The 20733-nt window shown below is 55.6% G+C and overlaps 6 protein-coding genes across 6 annotated transcripts; 3 read left to right on the forward strand and 3 right to left on the reverse strand.

The window, feature by feature from the left end:
- Positions 1–650: 650 nt before the first annotated feature.
- On the reverse strand, positions 651–3153 carry IE81DRAFT_158565 (hypothetical protein). The gene has a single exon (XM_025510509.1). It carries the CDS (start codon positions 2926–2928, stop codon positions 874–876), a length of 2055 nt encoding a protein of 684 aa, XP_025368912.1. The 5' UTR covers positions 2929–3153; the 3' UTR covers positions 651–873.
- A 1895-nt stretch (positions 3154–5048) lies between these two features.
- Positions 5049–7722, forward strand: IE81DRAFT_303249 (hypothetical protein; the record flags this gene model as incomplete). Its single annotated transcript, XM_025512273.1, has 4 exons — positions 5049–5157; positions 5238–5649; positions 5758–6651; positions 6961–7722. The coding sequence occupies 4 exons, from the start codon at positions 5049–5051 to the stop codon at positions 7655–7657; spliced, it is 2112 nt and encodes a 703-aa protein (XP_025368913.1). The 3' UTR covers positions 7658–7722.
- A 704-nt stretch (positions 7723–8426) lies between these two features.
- On the reverse strand, positions 8427–9850 carry IE81DRAFT_291382 (Pkinase-domain-containing protein; the record flags this gene model as incomplete). The annotated part of the gene is made up of 2 exons (XM_025511898.1): positions 8427–9227; positions 9326–9850. The coding sequence occupies 2 exons, from the start codon at positions 9848–9850 to the stop codon at positions 8427–8429; spliced, it is 1326 nt and encodes a 441-aa protein (XP_025368914.1).
- Positions 9851–12996: 3146 nt separating this feature from the next.
- On the forward strand, positions 12997–15634 carry IE81DRAFT_324252 (CoA-dependent acyltransferase). The gene is made up of 3 exons (XM_025514182.1): positions 12997–13635; positions 13756–13821; positions 13937–15634. Exons 1-3 carry the CDS (start codon positions 13292–13294, stop codon positions 15174–15176), a joined length of 1650 nt encoding a protein of 549 aa, XP_025368915.1. The 5' UTR covers positions 12997–13291; the 3' UTR covers positions 15177–15634.
- A 24-nt stretch (positions 15635–15658) lies between these two features.
- Positions 15659–16565, reverse strand: IE81DRAFT_291357 (putative GOT1-membrane protein required for ER to Golgi transport; the record flags this gene model as incomplete). Its single annotated transcript, XM_025511897.1, has 4 exons — positions 15659–15700; positions 15807–15888; positions 16099–16369; positions 16544–16565. 4 exons carry the CDS (start codon positions 16563–16565, stop codon positions 15659–15661), a joined length of 417 nt encoding a protein of 138 aa, XP_025368916.1.
- A 729-nt stretch (positions 16566–17294) lies between these two features.
- IE81DRAFT_367241 (hypothetical protein) lies at positions 17295–20701 on the forward strand. The gene is made up of 13 exons (XM_025517062.1): positions 17295–17924; positions 17999–18044; positions 18113–18338; positions 18417–18506; positions 18583–18658; positions 18718–18785; positions 18852–18966; positions 19050–19325; positions 19393–19728; positions 19826–20002; positions 20073–20157; positions 20225–20272; positions 20363–20701. Exons 1-13 carry the CDS (start codon positions 17574–17576, stop codon positions 20602–20604), a joined length of 2136 nt encoding a protein of 711 aa, XP_025368917.1. The 5' UTR covers positions 17295–17573; the 3' UTR covers positions 20605–20701.
- Positions 20702–20733: the final 32 nt, after the last annotated feature.

The raw sequence follows: 20733 nt of genomic DNA on the forward strand, positions 1-20733 counted from the left end.
TACAAACACTGCTGTGACTCATTGAGTGAGGTCCGTGTGATGGTGAGTGTGAGTGTGAGTGTGAGTGTGAGTGTGAGTGTGAGTGTGAGTGTGAGTGTGAGTGTGAGTGTGAGTGTGAGTGTGAGTGTGAGTGTGACTTCGACTGCAATGCGTGATATCGCATGCAACGGTAATCAGCACAAACCGCGAGTATCACGAATTGGTGAGGCTGCATGCATGCAGGCAGGCCCAGCTCAACGCCGCACTCGCTGCTGCCCGAAGCACGTTTTCTACAAACATTTGAATTGCGCGCAGCTCCGCAACGTGTCGGCCAATCCTCACGATCGAGTGGTGAGTCTGAAGCACGGGGCACGCGCGATGGAGCAAGCGTGTACAATCAGAATCGAGAGTCGCAATCACCCTGCCATCCTCTTCTTCTCATCTCGACCTCGCTCCCATGGGCCGTGTCAAAATTTATCATTGTAATTTGTGCGATGTCATCAACACAGCAAAGTCTTGCAAACTCTCCCAGATTGCCTTCTTTAGCCAAGATGTGTGCAAAGAGCCCTCCTTGGTCGAGCATGTGTGCAGCCGCTCAAAGGGCATACATTGAGCGCAGAAAAGGCGAGGATCACAACATCCCTTGGCATCTCCACACACTGACGCACAGACTACTAGAGTGGCTATTCACTCATGAAGCATCGGTAATGAGTGAACGTAATGTGGAGTACAGTACAAGTCGCCAAGTCACTGTTGATTTGGGCGAGGGTTGCAAAGCGACTACTGGTCGGCGGCAGGCTCGAGCATCGCTTGAACCGCTATATACCTGCTCGAAGACCGCGGTAAGCAAAAGCGAAAGTGGACAGCAGCATGGCACGAGCATTGCAGATCGATCTACGTGCGATAACCCAATCCACCTCTCTGTCTCCTCTTGATCATCTCTATCCTCTCCGCTCTCTTCATCTCCTCTTTCCACTCCTCATTCTTTCTTTCCCTCTCCCTCAGCTCTCTCTCTAGCCACTCCACTCTAGCTCTAGCCTCTTTGGCCTCCTCCCTCGCCTTTTCCATCTCGGCGCTCGAGCTCGCGCCCAGGAAAGTTGAAGTCTGATGAGCTTGGGACCAATAGGATGGAGCGGGGCTGATTCCTCGAGAGATGGAATGCGAGTTGGATTGGCACGACTCGAAGGAAGCCTTGCGATGGACCGGTCGACCATTTGCATGACTATGCGAAGAGGAAGAAGCACCGCACTGATGATCCTTCCAATCGCTCTTTCCAAATCCATGTCCTTCCGACGCGAGCGCAGAATCGACCAGATCCAAATCTTCCACAGATCGCATATGGTGCTCATAAGCGCTCTCTGTAGGAGCGGGCGAGCAGGTCACACCGCGATTTGCGCCTCTTGATATTTCCCACCCCCTCTCTTGGCGAGATTTCATGTACCTCTCGAAAGGAGGTGGAGAGTGCGCTCGTCTCATCTGGACGGGCGAGTCGCATAGGTACTCCCTTTCTTGAGTGTGCACGACGGACGGCGCTTGTCCGAACCCGTATCCGTGCACATAGTGATGCTGGGCGCCAGACGACGGGGTATGCGCATTGGAGCTCGAGATCCAATAATGATTCGCAGCAGAGCCCGAACCGATCGAAGAGGCCGAAGTCGAGGCTTTGGGCAGATTGTGCATCACGATGTTTTGCGCTTCTTTGTCGGCGGATGGAGGAGATTGAAACGCTGGCGAGGGACCCGAAGCGTTCTTGACGAGGCTCTGACCTGCTTCTAGAACGTTGCGACCCCACTGAGCTTCGACATCCGCTCTCGCCTGCGCTACAGCTTCTGCCCTCTTCATCCTTCTCCTCTCCATTAACATGTGAACAGCCAACAGGCCCAAAGTGGCCCACGTGAGTGTGAAAGCGTTTCCCAACTCGGCTTGTAGACCTACGTCGGAGTAGGTGGCATCTTTGGTCGAAGTGAGGGGCAATGATCGTTCGATGTTGGATGCGTTGAATGCGGTCCTTGCAGAGCTGAACGTCACGCGCAGACTTATCCCGCTCGCTGCCAATAATACCCAGCTGCACATGATCGCCCACAACACGCACTTTTGTGCTCGTCTAAGCGCTCTCTCACGAGGTCCAGCTTGCATCAAGAAGCCAAATTTGGCGGGAAAAAATGCCGCGAGCAGGGGTGGCAGAGCAAGAGCGAAAGAAAAGATGAAAATGACGAGCACCACCAAGAGGATAATGGGAATAGCCTTGATGGTGCTTGGCAAGCTTCGCAAGTCGTACTCTCCTATCTGATCCGCCGCAAGGCTTACAGTATTGAAAGCGGGGAGCAGTAGAGCTTTGGAGCAGCGCCTATTCCCATCAGCGTCGATAGTGCACGATCCCAACGGTCCCAGAATGACTCTGATCTTGGACAAGCTTGAGGGTTGAATGTAGGGCTGTGTTGAGTTGAGCACGCCAAAGGGTCTCTTGGTCATGTCTTCCCTTCGATGCACGATGTTGGATGCGCTGGAATTAGTAGAAGCAGCTTTGACGTTCTCGTTTGACTCTTGCACCGCCTCTGAAACCATATCCGTTGGACGCGCATTGCTGGCTTGACCCGGAGTCGGAGCAGCTGTGATCGATGCACTCTTTGGGGCGTCAGTAGTGATCGACGCGATCGGCACCGACGTCTGTGCGTCGCTCGAATTTGACGTCGAAATTGGCACGGGCGCTGAAGTGGTGTTGGAAGTGTTCAATGACATCGAGTACACGGTTGAACTCTGCCTAGTCTTGGAGTTCGCAGCAGAATCGCCGACGCTACTGCTGTTGGTGTTGTTAAACGGTTCGATGCGCAACAAGCTGATGCTGCTGTGATTGAAAGGTGCTGGACTTATGAGAATTAGCAAGACGATGATAAGAGAAGATAGTTGAAGCATGGCTGGAATCAATAGACCCAGATTCAGCTTGCCCATCGTGTCTGGCGGGGCGAGGCCGAGTCAGGTAGAGCAGTGAGCAGAGTAGCTTGAATTTGAATGTGACGGACCAGCCGTATTCTGGATAGATACGAGCTCGATGGTCCCTCCAAGCTGGGTGCTTCTAGGTCGAGAGCCGACAGTCGGCAGTATTAGTGAAGGGGCAAAGAGAGTGTGTGTATGCGAGGCGAGAAGACGAGCGAGCCAGAGCAAGCTGAATCAAGCGTTCGAGGCAGCGAGAGCGCGACCAAATCAACCTTTCTAGACAACCTTGGACGAGGAGTGAGGACAGGGGTCCGGTGCGAGGGAGCCCATCGAGAGTAGCATTGTACTTTAAAGGCAGCCAGCGCACTGCCTAGCGACGGATCGAGCAAATGAACCCACGCAATAGGTCAATCGACCTGCCCGACCATCCTGCCACTGACGACCCTGGACAATGGAAGCAATTCCTCACCGCTTCCTCTTTCTCCTCCTCGAGTCGTGAATTGAATGGAGAAGGCAACGCTGCGCAATGGCGGTTGAACGACAAGGGAAGCCGCAATCAGAATCGCCTTGCAGCAGCCATGATGAGTCACGAGTATTTATGGAGCGCAGGATGTTGGCGGCGCGGTGTGGCTCGACGCGGGGCAGAGCGCCTGCTCCATATGATCGGTTGATTCTCCTTTGTCCTTGACCATGCGGCACCGCGCGCCCACGCCACCCGAAACAGCGGTACCGCACCGAGCGTATGCTTAGCCGATGCAGCTTATTCATCCATGGATGTAGCAGCTTTTCATTCACAGCTGTGAGCGTTGCATATGTTGCTGTTGTCCTCTTGACGGTGTGAGCTGGCCGAACCAATCAAATGGTCTGATGCTAGTTTGAGTGTGCATGCTGTAGACTTGACGCTTAATTTTAATTTTGCTGCCGCCTGGTGGGTATGAGAGGCCGCAGAGAGGACTCGGGGCTTTGCGCCCATACGCGTTCATTTGATTGGTGATTCTGCGCTCTGGTACTGTTGTGGGTCACGCCGCGCGCTTTGCCTGCCTTTCCATCATCAACATCCTCGCTGATCCGAGCATCCTATGAGTTATCTGGGCCAGTCTCATGTATGGGAATAGTGTGTCGTGAGCGTGAGTATGGCAGCACCACAACCTATTTTTGATGATATCACGTAAAGTTCACGATTTGTATCACGTGAGTTGTGCGGTGCAGCAGGTACACCTTCGCGATGCGCGCGCCTTCAGCCGTGCCGCACACAGCACCGCGCGGTTGCGGAGAGGGTCCAACGCGCAACCGACACGCGCGGGTCTCGCTTCATTGACGCGTTTCTGCGCGTTGAGTCGAGTAGTCGTGTGTGAGTCGACAAGTCACGATCGCGTTACTCACCTTCGGTCTCGCTCAAGGTACGAGTCGATTTGAAATTCATCCTTCGTGATTCGTGATCGGCCTGACAGTCGTGAGTCAAGAGTATCAAACACTGTTCAAGAAGGGCTTGGCAATTTGTGGTTTGCATCAGAGTTCAAGTCCACTAAAGTCCACAGAGCTGACTTTTTCGTGCTTGATGCGACGGAGCGCATCGAGTCGACCTAATATTTAAGATTGCCACATCAGCTACCATCAACTGGCTACTTGTTCTGTGCACCGAACGACACCTTCACGACTTATTCTTCTTTGTCTCTTCCACCACCAAATGTAATCCGCATCATCACCACGTTCCTCGGTACTGCGACTGTCTTGAGCGGAAGAAGGACCGCGTATACCGGTCCCTGCGCATCATGGAGCAGGTGATCAGCGATAGCAGCAGCTTCTGCTTGGTAGACGACCAGCGACCCATCAAGCGCTCAGCAGACGATTCGCAACAGCCCCAGCTTGGCGAAGTCTCAAAGATGGCGGCAAGTTCAGCTTCCCTCTTTGGAGATGGCAAGCGCATGCGCACAAATACCAGTGGCCGATTCAGCCCGCGTGGTGTTGGGAATGACTCCAAGGAACCGTGCAGAAATGTCAGTGATGTTGCCGACGGCGCTGCTGGCGCCTCACAGCCCGCTTCTCCCCCAAAGCCGGACCTGGAACGATCAGCAAGCGATCTATCTAGCTCCAGCACGAGTAGTAGCGCCTCTTCCAGGAGGACTGGGGAGAGCATGTACCCTGCCATACTGGGAGAGATGATCGACGCGGTCCTTGAAAAGGAGGAATATCTCTTTTCTCCTCTCGAAATCGTGATGCTCAGAGAGTATCAGCAATTGCCATGTGAGTGCAGGATGGCGCAGATCTGATTTGCGCTGTCGGAAAGCGTAAAAGTCTGACTCTTGGATGATCTCCACCCTCAGCGGACGCTCGTTACGTCTTTGCCAGGTTGGTGCAACGTCGGGATGCGTGGCAACGGCCGGACAGGTTGCGATTCGAGGAGCGAGATTGTGGCGACTTGGCAGGGGCCATCCGAAAATTGTGCGAGCCTGTGTTTCTGCAACCTTCTCAAGTATCCCATAGCTCTGCGCAACCTGCATCGCAAAGCAATGACTCGGAGAGGATGGGACACTTCTGCCTCGGAGTACAGGAGATGGACCCAGACGACGTGCACGCTTCGCTAGAGCTGCTTAATTTGGAAGAGCTGAAGAGGCTGGCCAAGATGATGGGCAGCAAGAAGAGCTCCGATACAAACACTCGAGCTATCGCGATTGCCACTCTGCTAGAATCGCGGACCCAAGGCACCTTTTCGTTTGGACCAAGTCCTAAGAGCGGGTCAGCGACCCACAGCAACAAGGCTGCCCCGATCAAGGGTCAAACGAAGCTCAACTTTTCTCCTACCAAGTCAGTCTCTGCTACTGGCTCACACACGCCGCCCAAAAGATCTTCCCAGATGGACGTGCTCAAATGGCACATGTCTGGCATTATAGGTGACTGTGTACGCTTGGCACCTAGAGCCAGAAGCTTGATAGCTCGTCTTGCGCTGGTCTACTATCGCGCGACGGTTCAGTCGGAAGGATCGGCATTGACCACTGCCGTACTGGCTCGGAGCAGGCGAAGAGTGTACCCTGTGTACCAACATCAAAGGACAGCTCCGCTCTTTGCTTCAAGACAACATCTCATATCGATGGAGAAAGCTTTGAGGCTAGAAGTGACCATCGACGAGCTGATCGAGTGGGACGGCAGCAAAGAGGCCTTCGCAAAGGGATTGAACATCTTCGAATCGGTCTGGCAAGAGTGGAAAGAGTGCGTGGAGGATGCTCAGAGGCAGAATCCGGACGGGGTGGATAGGATGACCTACCACAAGATGAGGTTTCATCCTGGTTGGCCCTTGACTAGGATCGTCTACAAGGGCGCGCACCTGCTCGGAAGATTCAAACTGTACGAGAGGGAAGAGGAAGTGCTGAGGGCTTTGCTAGCTCAAAGAGCCTTTCGGAGAGGTAGAAGAGGAGATTGGTACGATCGTTTGGCGCTCATTCTGGCGCAGTACCCGGCGGATGGGGACGCGAAAAGGGGAAAGATGAGAGCGCTGGAGGTGGCAGTTCAAGGCATCGAAGATTCCGATACTCATCTGATCTACCACGATACGCTTCAAAGAAGAATCACGAGGCTGGAGAATCAACTCAACATTCCATTCTCGCAAAAGCACGACTTCAGCTATGCGAAGCTCGCCACGTGTCGAGACCGCGTGTTTGAAGGCACAAGACTTGACGCGATGGCATCTATGGAGCCTAAAAGGGGGATCTTTGGAAGCGTGATGCCTAGTCAAAGACGAACGTCGGGATCTGCTGGTGGTGGTGGCAGAAGTCCTCCTAAAAGATCGGCCTCGACTGAAAGCCTCTTGTCGAGCCACGGAGACTCTTTGTCTGGCTTCCAAGAACGAGCACCATTGAGGAAAGTGATCCAGGTGGAACGTGCGCACGTCGCCAGGAAGGCGGATACGTCCAGCAGCCCTGTGGGAGTGAATAGAAAGGGGATCAAAAGAGATGCAAGCACTAGCAGCCTGGTCGAAGCCGAGGGGATCAAGAAGGCGGAGACGGACGCAAGTGATTTGCAAGATGATTCGTTTGCATCTAGCAGGTCTAGCGTTGGAGAAGTTTCTAGTGCTGGGAATACGACGTCGATCGAGCGCAAGTCCATGTCTTCTATCTGGAGAGGTCTAGATTCGGAGCCTTGCAGAGTCGAAGATCTTGTGCTGCAGCACTACTCGATGCAAGGCTATTCGGGCTATCATTGCGAAGGGTCGATCATCAGCATGCTCTTCACCCTATTGATGTGGGACGTCATCTTCTTGCCTATTCCGGGCGCCTTCGAGACGGCGTATCAGAGCGCACCGTTGGATATAGGAGAGGATTCGTTCATCGTTGCTCGAGCGCCTCAGGTTAGGCAGAGGTTGCACCTGATCGAAGAGAGGGGCGGACTAGACTTGATGGAGGAGGTGCACAAACGAGAATCGCAGCGCAAAACTTGGGCAATAGGTTGCAAGTGGGACACGTATCCGCTCGAGGATCTATTGCAGATCGCACAGTGCGTGGGTGGAAAGGGTCTAGCGGTGATTTGCCAAATGATGTGCGAAGAATACATGACGGCCGGCATGCCCGACCTCGTCGTGTGGAATTGGAAGGAGAAAAAGGTGAGGTTTTGCGAAGTCAAGGGACCGGGAGATAGGCTTAGGGAGAAGCAAAAGGTTTGGATCGATGTGCTGCTTAGAGCGGGATTGGACGTGGAGGTGAGCATCGTCAAGGAAGGCATCACCTCGAATTTCTCCGCCAAGGTCGAATGAAATGGCCCCACACGGGGCTCTGCGCTCACGCGCGCAGAAATTCTTCGGAGCAAATGCGCGACGCGCGAAGCAGCAGCATTCGCCCATGTTTTCTCAATCATTCAACAAATTTGGCCCCCCCCGGCCGCTCTCCTGCTCTTTCTCTCTGCAATCCTTGTATCATACACCACGACGCCTACTTGATCACGCAACCCATGCACGAATCTTTTTCCCAGTGCGCTGAACCTGCGCTTCGTCCGCAAAGCGCTGGCTGCTATCAAGCATCGAACGGGGGTTCGTGATACGCTCAAATAAGTGCGGAGGAGTGCGAATTACAACAGGTGTGCGCTGATCACACAAAAGTTAGGAAGAGGCGCAAAACGGGGAGGAGGGGAGGGGGGAGCCGAAGAAGGGGAGAGCAGCGTAGTGGAGGAGTGCAAAGGTAAAGCTTCGTGAAGATGACGGCTAGCGGATCAATGCGAGGCAAACGCTGAGCGAGCATCCGAAAGGAGGTAAATGGAGGGGAGCGTTCATGAATCGCTGCTTGTCGCGAGCTTGGCAAGAGTGCGAACGAGGTGAGGTGGAACATTAGTAAAAGTGTTGACAAGGGTGACGTGCAATGTGTCGGTTGCGCGGATTGATTGGAAGCACGGAAGATGTGGACATATTGAGGGTTGAAGGTGAGTCGGAAGAATCCGCAATTCGAGTGCAAGGGTGGATGGGGGGGTTTTGGGATGTTTCGAACACAGTAGATGCAACGACTTCTTCGCAATCGAACTTCTCCGAGGTTCTAAGAATCTCTTTCGCGTTGACCAGCGGCAGGAATGGTGTGCTTGTGTCCATCCGCAGCCGTGCCGTTTTCGCAGAGCTGCACAGAGACGAACCAAGGGTCCTTGAGGATGTCTTCCGTGAACAGACGTCCCTTCGGATCAGGACAAAGCATCTTCTTGAGCAGAGGTCTGCACTCCCTCGGGGACAAGTTGGAGAGCGGCGCAGGTGCCGAAGAGCCGTGGTATCCGTGCACGAAATCCTTAAAGGTCGGGTCGGACATTTTCGCCACCCTCCACGGCAACTCTTGGAATTGCATGCAGTAGAAGACGACGGCTGCTGCCCAAACATCCACCAACCTGGCATCGTACTCCTTGTGCTCGAATTGCTCCGGCGCGATGTAAGGTTCCGATCCGCACAATCCTTTGGAGTAGTGCGTGCTCTTCTCCCAACACATTCTGAACACGTCCGACACGCCGAAGTCGGTAATCTTGACGTGGCCGCTGGCATCCAACAACAAGTTCTCCGGCTTGATGTCGCGGTGCGCAACACCCATGCTGTGCAGATAGGCAATGCCGTGGATAATCTGCTTGAAGCAGCACTCTACTTCTGTTTGGCTCATGCCTCCTCGCTTGATCGCTGCGTACAAGTCACCACCCGGACAGTACTCCATCACCTCGCACCAGTGTCGATTCTCGTCTTGCACCAGATCGACCGTCTCGACAATGTTGATGTGATGCAAGGTGGAGCTGATGCAAAATTCAGAGGTCAACTTCTTGACGTATTCCTTTTCCGTCTCGTTCTTGCGGCGTTTCCTAAATTCCTGTCATAGAAAGACGGTGGCGTCGCCGACGCAAGCTTGAAGTCAGCCTAGCCTTGCGGGAGAGAGGTGGCGCGAAGGGTCATCAAGCAAGTGCTCACCTTGACTGCATACAGCTTTTCCGTCGACCTGTCCCACTTGTGGGCCAGTCGCACGACGGCAGTAGCGCCCTTTCCAATGGCCGCCTTTTCGCACACGCCATACTTTTTGAGCAAGCTAGTCGTCTCCTTTCCGCTCTCGCTCCCCTTTTTGCTCCCTCCTTCGCTTCTTCCACCAGCGCTGGTATTGCTACCTCTGCGCGAGAGCAGGGGCGCGCCGCCCAGAATGACGTCCCTCAAAGTCGATGACGCCGACGACTTTGCGTCGTCCGGCTTGGACTGCTTCTTCGACTTTCCCGTATCTTTCGCTTCCCAATCCCGCAGCGCGGCGGCTGTCAAGCGCGAGCCGCCCGGCGCTCCGGGCGTCGGTGGAGCAGCACCTGGTCCAGCTTGATTGGCAGCCGCAGCATCTTTGGAAGCGGTATGAGCAGCTCTAGACGAGCTTTTGACGCTCGTGTTTCGGCTCGGTGGAGCGCTGCTACCTGGGCTCTTCGGTGCGCCGTTGGCACCTCCAGGCGCGAGGTTCATGCCTTGAACAGCGTGCATCAGGCTATCAGGCTGTTCACCTCGCGGACTGCCTGGAGGTGTGCCACTGCGAGACGATTCTGCGCGTTTGCCCTCCGGTCTGGAAGCGTGATCGCCACCGCCGCTACCGGACAACATGCGTCTGAGCATGCCGCGATGATCTTTTGGCTTTTCCGTTGGTGATGACGCTGCGGTGACAGCCGCACCTGCTTGGCTGGATGCGGCCTGCAGAGAGGGACTACCAGCTGCGGACGCGTTGCTGCTAGTGGCGCCATTTGCCGGCTGTCCGGCATTCGCTTTGGCGACGGCACTGCTGTCCGAAGGAATGGGGATAGGAGGAGGCAGCTTGCCTTCATGCGGCACATCCCGCAATGTGTCATTTCGGCCATTGATCTTTGTCTGAGCGACTGCCTTCATCGGTGGCGACATGGCTCTCGGAGGTGGACTTGACGCTCTGACGCTCGAATTGGTCGGTGGCGACTTGGTACCGTTATTATTGACAGAAGCTTGAGTGGGCGTGGCCACTTGAGGCAAGTCTGCGGGCCCACGCTCGCTTTCCGACACTTGCCTTCTGTTGAAGGGAGAGCTTTCTCGAACAAGCTTCAGACCATCCGTCTCCGTCGAGTCGTGTCTGACAACGACGTTGTCTTTGCTCTGCAATCCGCCTAATCTCCTCTTTGGGTACATTCCACGATCCGGGGATGGAGGTCTGGACATTCCAGACTCCGTGTCGCTATTATCGCTCAGCAGCTCCTTTGCTCTTCTTTCCCGTTCCCGCGCTGCCTGATCCCTCGCTGCAGCCAAGTGAGCTGCCGCCTCAGTACTGGGTGCAGGGGGTACAGCTTCGCCGTTTTGCGCCACCGGAGCGGTCGCCGTTGCAGGGTTCGGAGCGCGCGCAGGCGAGGCAGCAGTCTGGTGCGCTGTATCTTGCGAGGAGTCGATAGCGGTAGATGTCGAGCTTTGCTCATCATCAGTACCGGTAGGTGGCGGCATGCTGTGCGAGACAATCAAGTTGAAGATGGTCTTGCTGATAGGAGCGAGGTGTCGAGATTGGCTACGCAGAGCCACTCAAGCCACTGCGCCCGTACACTGACGATGAGTCGATCAGCGCGGCAAGGCGACTGAAATCGGCCCGATGAGATTGCACGTCGCGTGGTCTGCTCGAATGCGCCGGCGCTCGCTCGCTCGCTCTCTCTCTCACTCTCGAGGCGTCTTGAGGGCGGTTGACCACCCAAACTCTGTGTAGGTATGCTGCTTGCTCGAACGAGCTGACAGCGCTGCCAAGGATCCAAAATGCGCGATCGCAACGCCTCTGTAGCAAGGGTGATGAGGACGCCACGCTGAGTGAAGCGCACGAAGATGGGATCACCAAGGTGGTGGCCGGGTGAGTCGTCCAAGACGATGCGCCCGATGTGGCGAGGCTGCTGCTGACTGATGTCGCGATAACGATGCAGATGAGCAGCGCAACGTCGCCGGAGAGCAGGATGTCGAGACTGGCAGGGGTATGATCAAGGACCGCGGCTATGTACGCCCAAATGACGCGGTGGCGCTTCTGACACCTGATGCACGTAGGTGTTGTCCGTTCCTTGATGCCTTGGGCGCGTGCTCGAATGGCCTACTTCGACTCAATGTAGCTCGATTGTACAAGGCAGTCGGCGTGCTTGGACGGAAGTCTGAGTGAATCGAGGGCCGCGGTGGGGGTGAAGGCATGCAGAGGTTGCTGCTGCTGCCGCCGCGGTTGTGTTGAGTGCGCGCGGAAGCGCGATGGGTGTAGACGTGGATGGCACGCGCGCACGCGCAGTGGTGATCGAGCTGCGTATTTCACCCGGCCTGGTGGACAAGCTTTGGCGTCGAATAGCTTTGATTGCGGTTGTAATGGACTCTCGACTCTCGAGCGACGGGATGGTGATGGACAAGATCAGGAAAGCGAAGATTGCACGATTTTGTACCAGTTTTGAGGGAGAAGAGCCAGCCAGCGAGTGGCGCAAGCCCCGCTCGTCAATGCAGCCAGCCAGCCAGCCAGCCAGCCAGCCAGCCACCCACCAAGGGTCAAGTGTCACCAGCGTGTCCGGTGCAACTCTCTGCGGCCGTGAGAAGCGCTCCGCATGGCGTTTCGCCCGAGCAATCGCAGAGAGCGAAATCGAGAGCAAGCACGCAGGCCGCGGCCGAGCTCGCAACGCACGCGCGCATGCTGACCCTTTCCATATGCACGCAGCGTCGATCCCTCTTTCTTGCCTGCCTGCCTGCCCTAGCTCAAGTCCTCTCCCGCTTGTGCTCTTCTTCATGTTAATCATTGAAGTTGATTCAGTGATCAGCCCTTCAGTAAGCTCGTGATCAGCCCTTCAGTAAGCTCCTGGATTCATTGCTGCGCAAAAACAACAATCAAAGGTACTGCGTCCACCGATACGCAGCAGCTGGCATGCTCGGTTCAGCTCCGTCGCAGAAGCAACCCAGCTACATGTGTGACGCGGGCACCAGCTAGCATACGCGCCCTCGCGTTTCGCACACGCCGAGGCCCTCTCGGCGGCGAGCCTCATCATCACACTTCTTGCGCTTGCTTGCTTGCACGCTCGTCCCGTCCAATCGCATCAGCGCGTCCCTCGTACTAACCCTGGTCGCACTCTACGGCATGATCGGACCCTCTCACGCGGGCCTCTGCTCCTGTCAAAGCACGATTCGATTCACGTGATTCTGAATCTCAAATTGAATCACAACTGCCAAAAAAAAGTGTCGTCGGACAGCATATGCAGTTGTTTGTGCTCGGCAGCGCGCGTGCGTGCGGGAAGGGGCTGGATGCGCGTGCGTGGGTAGCGGGCGAGGGCAAAGGGCAGTTCCTGCACTGCACGGGGGGGGGCCCAAATCATCTCGACTTTTGACACCATGACTGAACGCGCATGCATCGGGGATCAATGTGGCTGTGTCTGTTTTGCTTTCGTGCGAGAGTCGATCCGGAAAAGAGAGAGGGTGGGGGCACGTGACATGGAAATCCAACGGTGAGAAAGCCGCGGATGCGTGTCCGAAACGTTGTGGCGCTGGGCTTCAATGCGTGCGTACCTGCTGCGCCTGCTGTGGCCTGCGCGAGGCGGCTTTGCTGGGGTCCTTTCCCCGCTCTGCATCCCTCGCTGCTTGAATACTCATCAGACTGTGTGAACATACTTTCCCCACATTTCAGGATTGGATGCAACATCTGAACGCGAATGAAGCGATAAGTACGAGCTTGCTGGGTCAGATATAAGCGCATATATGCAGCCTCTTGATCCTTCGAATGCCAAATCCCATTCAAATTCTCTGCACTCGACTTTCCACACATACAAGCCTCTGCATCGAGTCTCGACTCGCCAAACGTTGGCTATCCTCTCCTGTCAGGACAAATGCACAAGGAATCTGGCCCAGCCTAGACGAGAACTCAGACCAGTAGGGAGGTGAAGCCGGACCATCAACGCAATGATTCGAAGGTGTACAAGCAGTGCCATCGAGCACGCCGGAACAGCGACCCATGCAAAGTCGTCTGTTCTCGTCACCCCACCCGTCGCTCGTACAGGTTCGGCAACCAATCATCGTAGACACTTGTGGAGCTACGAGCGAACCTCTGCACGGCTCCTTGCTCGGGACTGCCTCAACTTTACAATGAGCCCAAAGCGGAAGCGGCACGGCCTGCAGCTCTTAGACCGGTTGGACGCAGGGAAAAGAGAGCTGCACAGCACCTCAACGACTCGGGCTACGCGAGTGGTAGACTACTTGTTGGCGGATGTTGGAGAAGGTATAACAGAGTGCGAAATCATCAAATGGTGCGTCGCCCTGCTTGCTCGCCCTGCGCGTAATCTTCTATCGCATGCACAACTACGCAAGACTGCCTGAGCTGACTTGGCCGTCCTTGTCCATGCTGCTCCTCGATGATGACATCCCAGGTTCGTTGCACCTGCGAACGACGTCGCCGAGTTCGACGCGTTGGTAGAAGTGCAGTCCGACAAGGCGTGAGTGTGCGCACGCACCCCACCTCGGCACGGAAGCGAACTCCATCCTCACGCTCTCACCAAGGCTGACGCATGTCGGTGCTTCTCTTCTCTTGCCCAATGCGCATCCTCGCAGCTCAGTCGAGATCACCTCGCGATATGCGGGCAAGATCATCGAGCAGTGCTACGCCGTTGGCCAAGTGGCGAGAGTAGGAACGCCTCTTTGCAAGATCGAAGTGGAAGATGACACGGAATTTGCGGCTGCTGAGCTCAGCTCGGAGCGGCTCGAGCCGACGAATGCTTCTACCGCAGCTTCGGAATCATCGATCAGCTCCAACGTCACGCCATCAGCCCCGGAAATAAACTCTTCTGCTGCGACTTCCAGTCCTAGCTCGGGAAAGCATGCTGCATTGGCAACGCCGGCTGTGCGAAGGATTTGCAGGGAGGAGCAGGTGGATGTGTCGGATGTGACGGGTACGGGAAAGGATGGACGCGTGACGAAAGAGGATGTCATGATGTACGTCGCGACCAGATCGTCGGCAGCCGAGTCATCGCCAGGCATCATGCCAACAGACCCCACACATGCAATGGCGAATGAGCAGGACGCAGAAGTGGAACTCAGTCCCATCAAGCGAGCCATGTTCAGAGCCATGACGGCTTCCTGGGACATACCCCATTTCGGCTACTCTGAGGAATTGGACGTGACGGAGTTGGAACGGCTGCGCAAGAGCATCAATGCATCTCACGAACAGACTGCGACGAAGCTTACGATGCTACCGCTGCTCTTGAAAGCTCTATCGATGGCGCTGTACGACCACGCGCTGTTCAGGTGCATGGTGCCTTCTCAGGGCGCTTCCTCGTCTCCTTCTGCGCCAAGCACACTGCTGCAAAGGGCAACGCACGACATCTCCATCGCCTTTTCCACTCCCTCTGGTCTTCTCACTCCCACACTGCCCGACATTCGACGATTGTCGGTCTCGGACATTTCGCAGCACGTCAAGCGATTGCAAGACAAGGCTTCATCGAGGGAAAGTAGAGGGTTGAGCAGGGCGGATCTGCGCAGCGATAGACCTGGAAGCGTCACTCTGAGCAATGTGGGCACTGTTGGAGGAACGGCAATGAGCCCCCTCATACCGCCCACTGGACAGCTCGCTATCGGAGCCATAGGCAAAGCCAGATTGCTGCCGAGATATGTCGATGAAGCCGATCTGTCCGCGCATGCCAACGCATCGCCCATTCCTCAACCCAGACTCATCTTGCCCACCTCTTGGACCGCTGATCATCGCTTTGTAGAGGGCGTCGAATTGGCAAAGTTGGTGCAGGATTGGAAAGCGAACGTCGAGCATCCGCACAGATGGGTCCTTCGTCTCCGATAAGTGCTCTGGCACCAGCCTTTGCTCTCAGGACCCCTCTCGACGCTGTACGCTTGTTTGAAACGACTCCCCTCACGCTTTCGAGCAGATGCTACTCAGTTTGTCACGCAGAACAGCGAAAGAAAAACGAAACGCAGTGCGCCGCGCAAGTTGGTCCTTGTCTGACAAGACATTCATCCTCACAACTCCTTGACAATGGACCCCACTGCAAACCGATTTTGTGATCGATCTCCTAGATAGACATTGCCCCTGCAGCACAGCGCCAATCGTACACGGCACCTCATCTCTTGCCCTTCGCTCTGTCTGAGTGCGTCCTTCAAGCAGCAGCCAAGAAGTAGATTTCCGATCGCCGCTCGGCGGCCCAGCGCTCTCGCTCTTGTCGATGCAAGTCGCCGAGGCTGCTCCATTCGTTCCTCTCTCTCTCCTACGCTCAGCAAGGCTGCTGCTGCTGCTGGTGGTGGTCGAAGCATTGCCGCTACGAGAGCTCAAACGGCCGATTGTCGTGTGCCTGCCAGCTTGTCCAGCACCTGCAAAAGCGGGCAAAGCCGGACAATGTTGCCGGAATGAGCATGAGCAAGGAGGAGGCCGATGCGTGAGGCCCTGATCCTCCACGGCTATCGACGCGTCACTCACCCCTCTGACCACGGGCAGACTCAATGCTGGACCGATGAATGGTAACTGTCTCAAGAAATTGAGAATGACGGGGAAAAAGTCTCTGTAGGGATGCGCGTGTGGGGCAACGTCGTGGGAAACGGGAAAAGGTGGTTGAGCGTTTGGACACCTTCGAAAAAGTTGAAGCGCGCGAACGAGCGCGCCAAATCTGCTTTCCTTAGGGACTGAGCACCCAGCGCCCTTTGCTCTCCCCTCCTCGATACGACCGACCAGGCTGCAAGTAGTACGTCGGCCGCTTGCAAGTCTCACTCACCCGAAGAGGTTCAAAAATCCAACAATCTCGATGAGCATGCCGAAAAAGGTCCACTTGGCAAAGACGAGCAGCATTCCCACGAAAAAGCACACCGTTCCCCTCAATTTTTGTTTGCGAGCGAAAAAGTAAAACGTCTTTTGAGGACCTATTAGGAGCGTTATTCCGGCTGTGAAGAGGACGTTGCCTAGTGCTAGAAGTGCCGCATCGAAGAAGAGCAGGATACCTAGCACGAGGAAGAGCGAGCCGAAAGAGACTAGCGCTGCTCCGATCTCTGCGGAGGAAAGAAGAGAGAGGATTGCGGCATGGGCGTGTGAGACAGCTCCTGGCCGGGCTCGACGAACGCACCCCATCGAAGCGCATTTAAGGACCCTCGTGCTTGTTTCCGGTTCCCCCCGTCCCCGACCAGCTCTTCTGCTTTGCCATGCTGATGTGTAAGCTTACTCACTTTGCTGATCTGTGAGCCACATCTTCCTCTACTGCCCTTCCGCTAAATTCCAAGATTTCCTGCGCGAAATGGCTTCAAATCACAAGACCTCGACGTTCGTGTTCTCCCCCACAATTGTATCGCGTCGTGAGCGTGATAGGGCGAGCGCGCACAAAGGCACACAAAATAGCCTGGAGAGGGAAAATGGCAGAAGAACCTTGCTGAATCGAGAGAGAGGCGGGACTGCCGACGTGTGAGATGAATGCCAGCTCTCTGAGAGATGTCGTGCGCAGCGCTTCGAACGAATGTGGCGGGTTGAGCTCTCGGGGCGGAAGCTGCGTGAAGCGACGAAGCGGGTTCGTTTCGGTTGCGTCGAGGAGCAAGGCGGGGTGCGATACGGAAGCGAAAGATGAGGGCCACGATTCCGCGTGAGTGTGGATGTGATGGAGCGTTGACAAGGTTGGCAGGCAGCCGGAGCAGATGGAAATCAAATCGCTTTCGGGTTTGCAAGCAAGCTCGTTGCCAATCGTGAACTTTGGCCCCCCCTCCACGCGATTCGCTCCGGAAATTAGTTGTTTGGGCGCGATGGATGGATGGTACGAACGCTGTTGCTGCTGCTGCTGCTGCTGGCTGCTGGCCGGCCGGTCGCGCGGCGCGCAGCTCGATACACGCGCGACGCGGCGGGAAGTTCGGCAGGGATGCATGCGGCATGCGTCTTGTCGAGGAGAGGCAGAGAGACGGGAGAGGCTCTTTCAGCGTGTCCTCCACTAGTCAAGCTCACCATTTGCACTTCATTGCTTGGCTCTCGACTCAACTGTGACTCCAGCAGGATCCATCGAAGACGCGCCGCAAACTTGGAGACGGGAGCGGCAAGCCGGTCAAGTCAAGCATTGGGGAGAAGTAGGCGGCAGGTGCTTTGCAGTTGTCCACATTGCAGTATGGGTATGGTCTTCATCCTCCAACCCCCGAGCGCCTGAAGAGTCTCGTCAAACGCGGAGATCGCACGCATTCACATTGTTGCGCATTCGAAATCGGAGCTTGCTTTCCAGAAATGCCAGCACATCTGCCCGCGTCCGTCGCGCGTCCTTGGCCGAGTCAATTCGCTGTGCTTCTCGCTCTGCAGTACCTGTCGCTTCGACAATCAGAATCGGCAAAAGAGGCTTCAAATCAAGCAAGATCACACAACATCATTGCACCTTTGGATCCGGACTCGGACGAGGGAAAAGAGTACGACGAGAAGCTGTGGATGTTCTTGCTGAGGGAGGCTCATGGAATCGAAGGCGAGTGGCCTTCCTTGACGGACTTTTGTAGCGCTTTGGACGCCGCGTGCCCGCTTGTTGTGCTCGCGAATGAGCAGACAAAGAGGCAAACCTGCTCTTGCACCGAGTACATCGTTAAACAGGTTCGTTTGGTTGGCGTGCGTGGGCGACACGCCAGGCAAGTTACGATACTCAGCCCTCATTTCCGCCCTTTTAGTTCGAATCATTCGACACCGCACTTGGCTTGGCACACTTCTTGGATGGTGAGTGAGATTCTGTAGCCGCGCTCTCTTCAGCGACAGCAAAGGGCTCAAGTGCCTCTGTTCATCAGGTCTGGAAGCACTTGTGCAGCCGAGCGACGACTCCGGTGCTTCTTCCTCTTCCTCTGCAGAGCTCCTTACTCGACGCTCACGCTTTGGTATTCTCGTGCGAAGGGCAAAGGTGCAATGCAGTCGTCTGGACGACGAGGGTCTCTTGGCGTTGAAAAAGGAGCTCAAAAGCTGGCGAGGGGGAAATTATACCAGACCTTTGAGCGATAGGGAGATGGCATGGGAGAGGTGGGTCGGTATGCGCTAATGCGTCGCTAAGACAGCATTGACGATACCGTTTTGCCGTGCATGCCGTCTTGCCCTCAGATACATACAGGCCCGCAAACGAGGAGACTACTCTGCGGCATTTGAGGCGCATCACAGATTCTTCGATCTACATCCGAGAGGAGCAGACAGGTGCGTTCTCCCAATCATTGCAACCTTGCGCCATGCATCACTCGTACAATCGTCTTTTTGCACCCTTCCTTGATAGTCTACTGCATCAGCATGCCCTCTTGCACCTGGCACATTTTCACTACGATCACCGAGAATGGCAAGAGGCCAGACATGTGAGGACAGCGCACCCAAATCAGATACAAGGTTGGCGCTGACATGAGCTGCGTGACAGTCGCTCGATGGGGCAATACACGTGGCGCGTTTGCTCTCCGATTCTCAGTGCATCACAGCCTGCGACTCGTAAGTCTTCCAAAAGGCCGTGCTCAAGTGACTCTTCTCACCGAGGCTTTTGCACCTTGTTCGTAGGCTTTCTCGCCGACTAGAAGCACATGAGCCGGGAAGCTCGCGCAAGCCTCGGCCGACTGCAAGACCTCCGTTCGAAGCTGATGATATTTGGGAGGCGGCTCGTGATGTTCACATGGTGCGTCAGCGGTAAAAGGTCCCGCTCACCTCGAGGCCTGCCTGCGACTCGATTGCTAATGCCGACAGGCCATTCCATCGTAGGGAGTCCCACCAGCAGTCGTTTATGGCCGCTTGATGGACGCGGTGTGGGCGTCAAATGCGCGATCTCAAGTAGGCTCAACGAAGCTTCAAAGTACGGGTCCGGACTTGCCGCGCACCGAAATTGCTTGTACCTCCACATCTATAGCTGCTAGCGTTGCATCTCTCTGGTCCATGATGGGCCATGAATCAGTGGCGGATGCCTGGAGAGGGGTAGCATTGGAAGAGCAGGGGGACGTCGAGATGCGTATCGCTGCAGAGTGCGGCGAAGCGTGGAAGGTGCGTTCCTGTTTCTAGGTCTCGGCCGATTTGCCGCTCGATGGGCTTACACGATACTCACTTTCAGTTGGCAGAGAAGGGCTCCTTCGAGAATTCGTTGGAGGCGTTGTTTCGAGATGAGCTAGTGGATGCGCTAGAAGCGCATCTCCTGCCAAGATGGACCTCTCAGATCCTGCGCATCATGTGGCTCAGGGCAAGGCGCCGAGGCGATCTTTTTGCTATGCGCTTCTACACGCTAGCAGATCCCAACGTGGAAGCAGATGTGGACGGTGCGGACGAGGCGAACGGAATTCGATCTGCTAGGCGAGACGAGCAGACAGAGCCGGACGAGCCTGCCCAATTCGACGAACCCTCGGCAGACTCGAAGATGCTTAGCCAACTGAAGCAAGCTCGCACCCTCTTCGTAAGTCCTCCTCACCTTAACGAGGCTGACTTCTCTAACCAAACACATGGCATATTTGTACCGATCACATGCCATTCTGCGCTTCGCTGCCATATAGGAAGCGGACGCTGCTGCGCACTCTCTCGATCAGTGCTTGACCGTGCTCGTTGCGGCGCAGAAAAGTGGTCGTGCGCGGATCTGGAGAGGCGCAAGAGTCTTACTAGCAGAATTACAAGCGGGTCCCCTCCGATTGGGAGAGAGCGCTTGTCTTACGATGGAGGAGATTCTACCACGGGTGAGATGCGTGGACTAGACCCTGCTCTGGAGCCACTCAGCCACTCATTTAATCTGGGACCATTTCACAGTGCCTTGCCGATCATGATGCGGAGCGAAAGGCAGACGCAATGTTTGCCTATGCCAAGGCAATCTTGGCCAAAGATCGAGATGAGGGTGAGCGAACGTGAGGAGAGGCTAGAACCCAATGCGAATGATACAAATGCTTTCTCCGCCCGCACAGAAGGATCGAAGCGGGAAGCCTCGCAATGGTTCGAACGAGCTTCGCAGCGTAAGTATTTCGAGACTCGAAATACTTGGGAATCGGGGCTCCGATTCCGCTGAAGCTTTTTTTTTTCCCGCGAATCTGCCCCCCTCCCAGAGTACGCCGATGCGGGCGCAAACGTCTCGCAGAGCAAAGCCCTCTATTATTTAGGCAGACTGCTGTTAGAGCTGGGCGAGGAGGAAAGAGCTGCTTGGTGGGCCGAACGACTGCACGAGGTCGAAATGACACTCCAGCACTTGGAGCAGGCGAGCACTCTAGACGAGCTCGATCGCGACGTCTTCGAGACGATGCAGGCTGTGCAAGCTAGGATCGCTGTTGGTAATGCCGATGACCTCTGAAAGGCCCATCGTTTGACGGCGCCGCGTCCTGCAACATGCTTCTGACCTGCAATGTGACCAAATTCAAAATTCACGGAGCGGCGGACGTGGGGAGGCTGGGGAGGGGGGGGGGGCATCACACATACGCGA

Source organism: Ceraceosorus guamensis (genome assembly GCF_003144195.1).
Source record: "Ceraceosorus guamensis strain MCA 4658 unplaced genomic scaffold IE81scaffold_38, whole genome shotgun sequence".
Classification (NCBI taxonomy): Eukaryota; Fungi; Basidiomycota; class Exobasidiomycetes; order Ceraceosorales; family Ceraceosoraceae; genus Ceraceosorus; species Ceraceosorus guamensis.

What these genes read in the sequence shown, in the direction of transcription:
- IE81DRAFT_158565 (XM_025510509.1), bottom strand. Translation starts at nt 2,928, where the DNA reads ATGGGCAAGCTGAATCTGGGTCTATTGATTCCAGCCATGCTTCAACTA.
- IE81DRAFT_324252 (XM_025514182.1), top strand. Translation starts at nt 13,292, where the DNA reads ATGATTCGAAGGTGTACAAGCAGTGCCATCGAGCACGCCGGAACAGCG. An exon ending in GAGTGCGAAATCATCAAATG is followed by an intron (nt 13,636 to 13,755) that starts GTGCGTCGCCCT and finishes ATGACATCCCAG; the next exon opens with GTTCGTTGCACCTGCGAACG. An exon ending in GAAGTGCAGTCCGACAAGGC is followed by an intron (nt 13,822 to 13,936) that starts GTGAGTGTGCGC and finishes GCATCCTCGCAG; the next exon opens with CTCAGTCGAGATCACCTCGC.
- IE81DRAFT_367241 (XM_025517062.1), top strand. Translation starts at nt 17,574, where the DNA reads ATGCCAGCACATCTGCCCGCGTCCGTCGCGCGTCCTTGGCCGAGTCAA. An exon ending in AATGGCAAGAGGCCAGACAT is followed by an intron (nt 18,659 to 18,717) that starts GTGAGGACAGCG and finishes GCTGCGTGACAG; the next exon opens with TCGCTCGATGGGGCAATACA. An exon ending in TGGAGGAGATTCTACCACGG is followed by an intron (nt 20,003 to 20,072) that starts GTGAGATGCGTG and finishes ACCATTTCACAG; the next exon opens with TGCCTTGCCGATCATGATGC.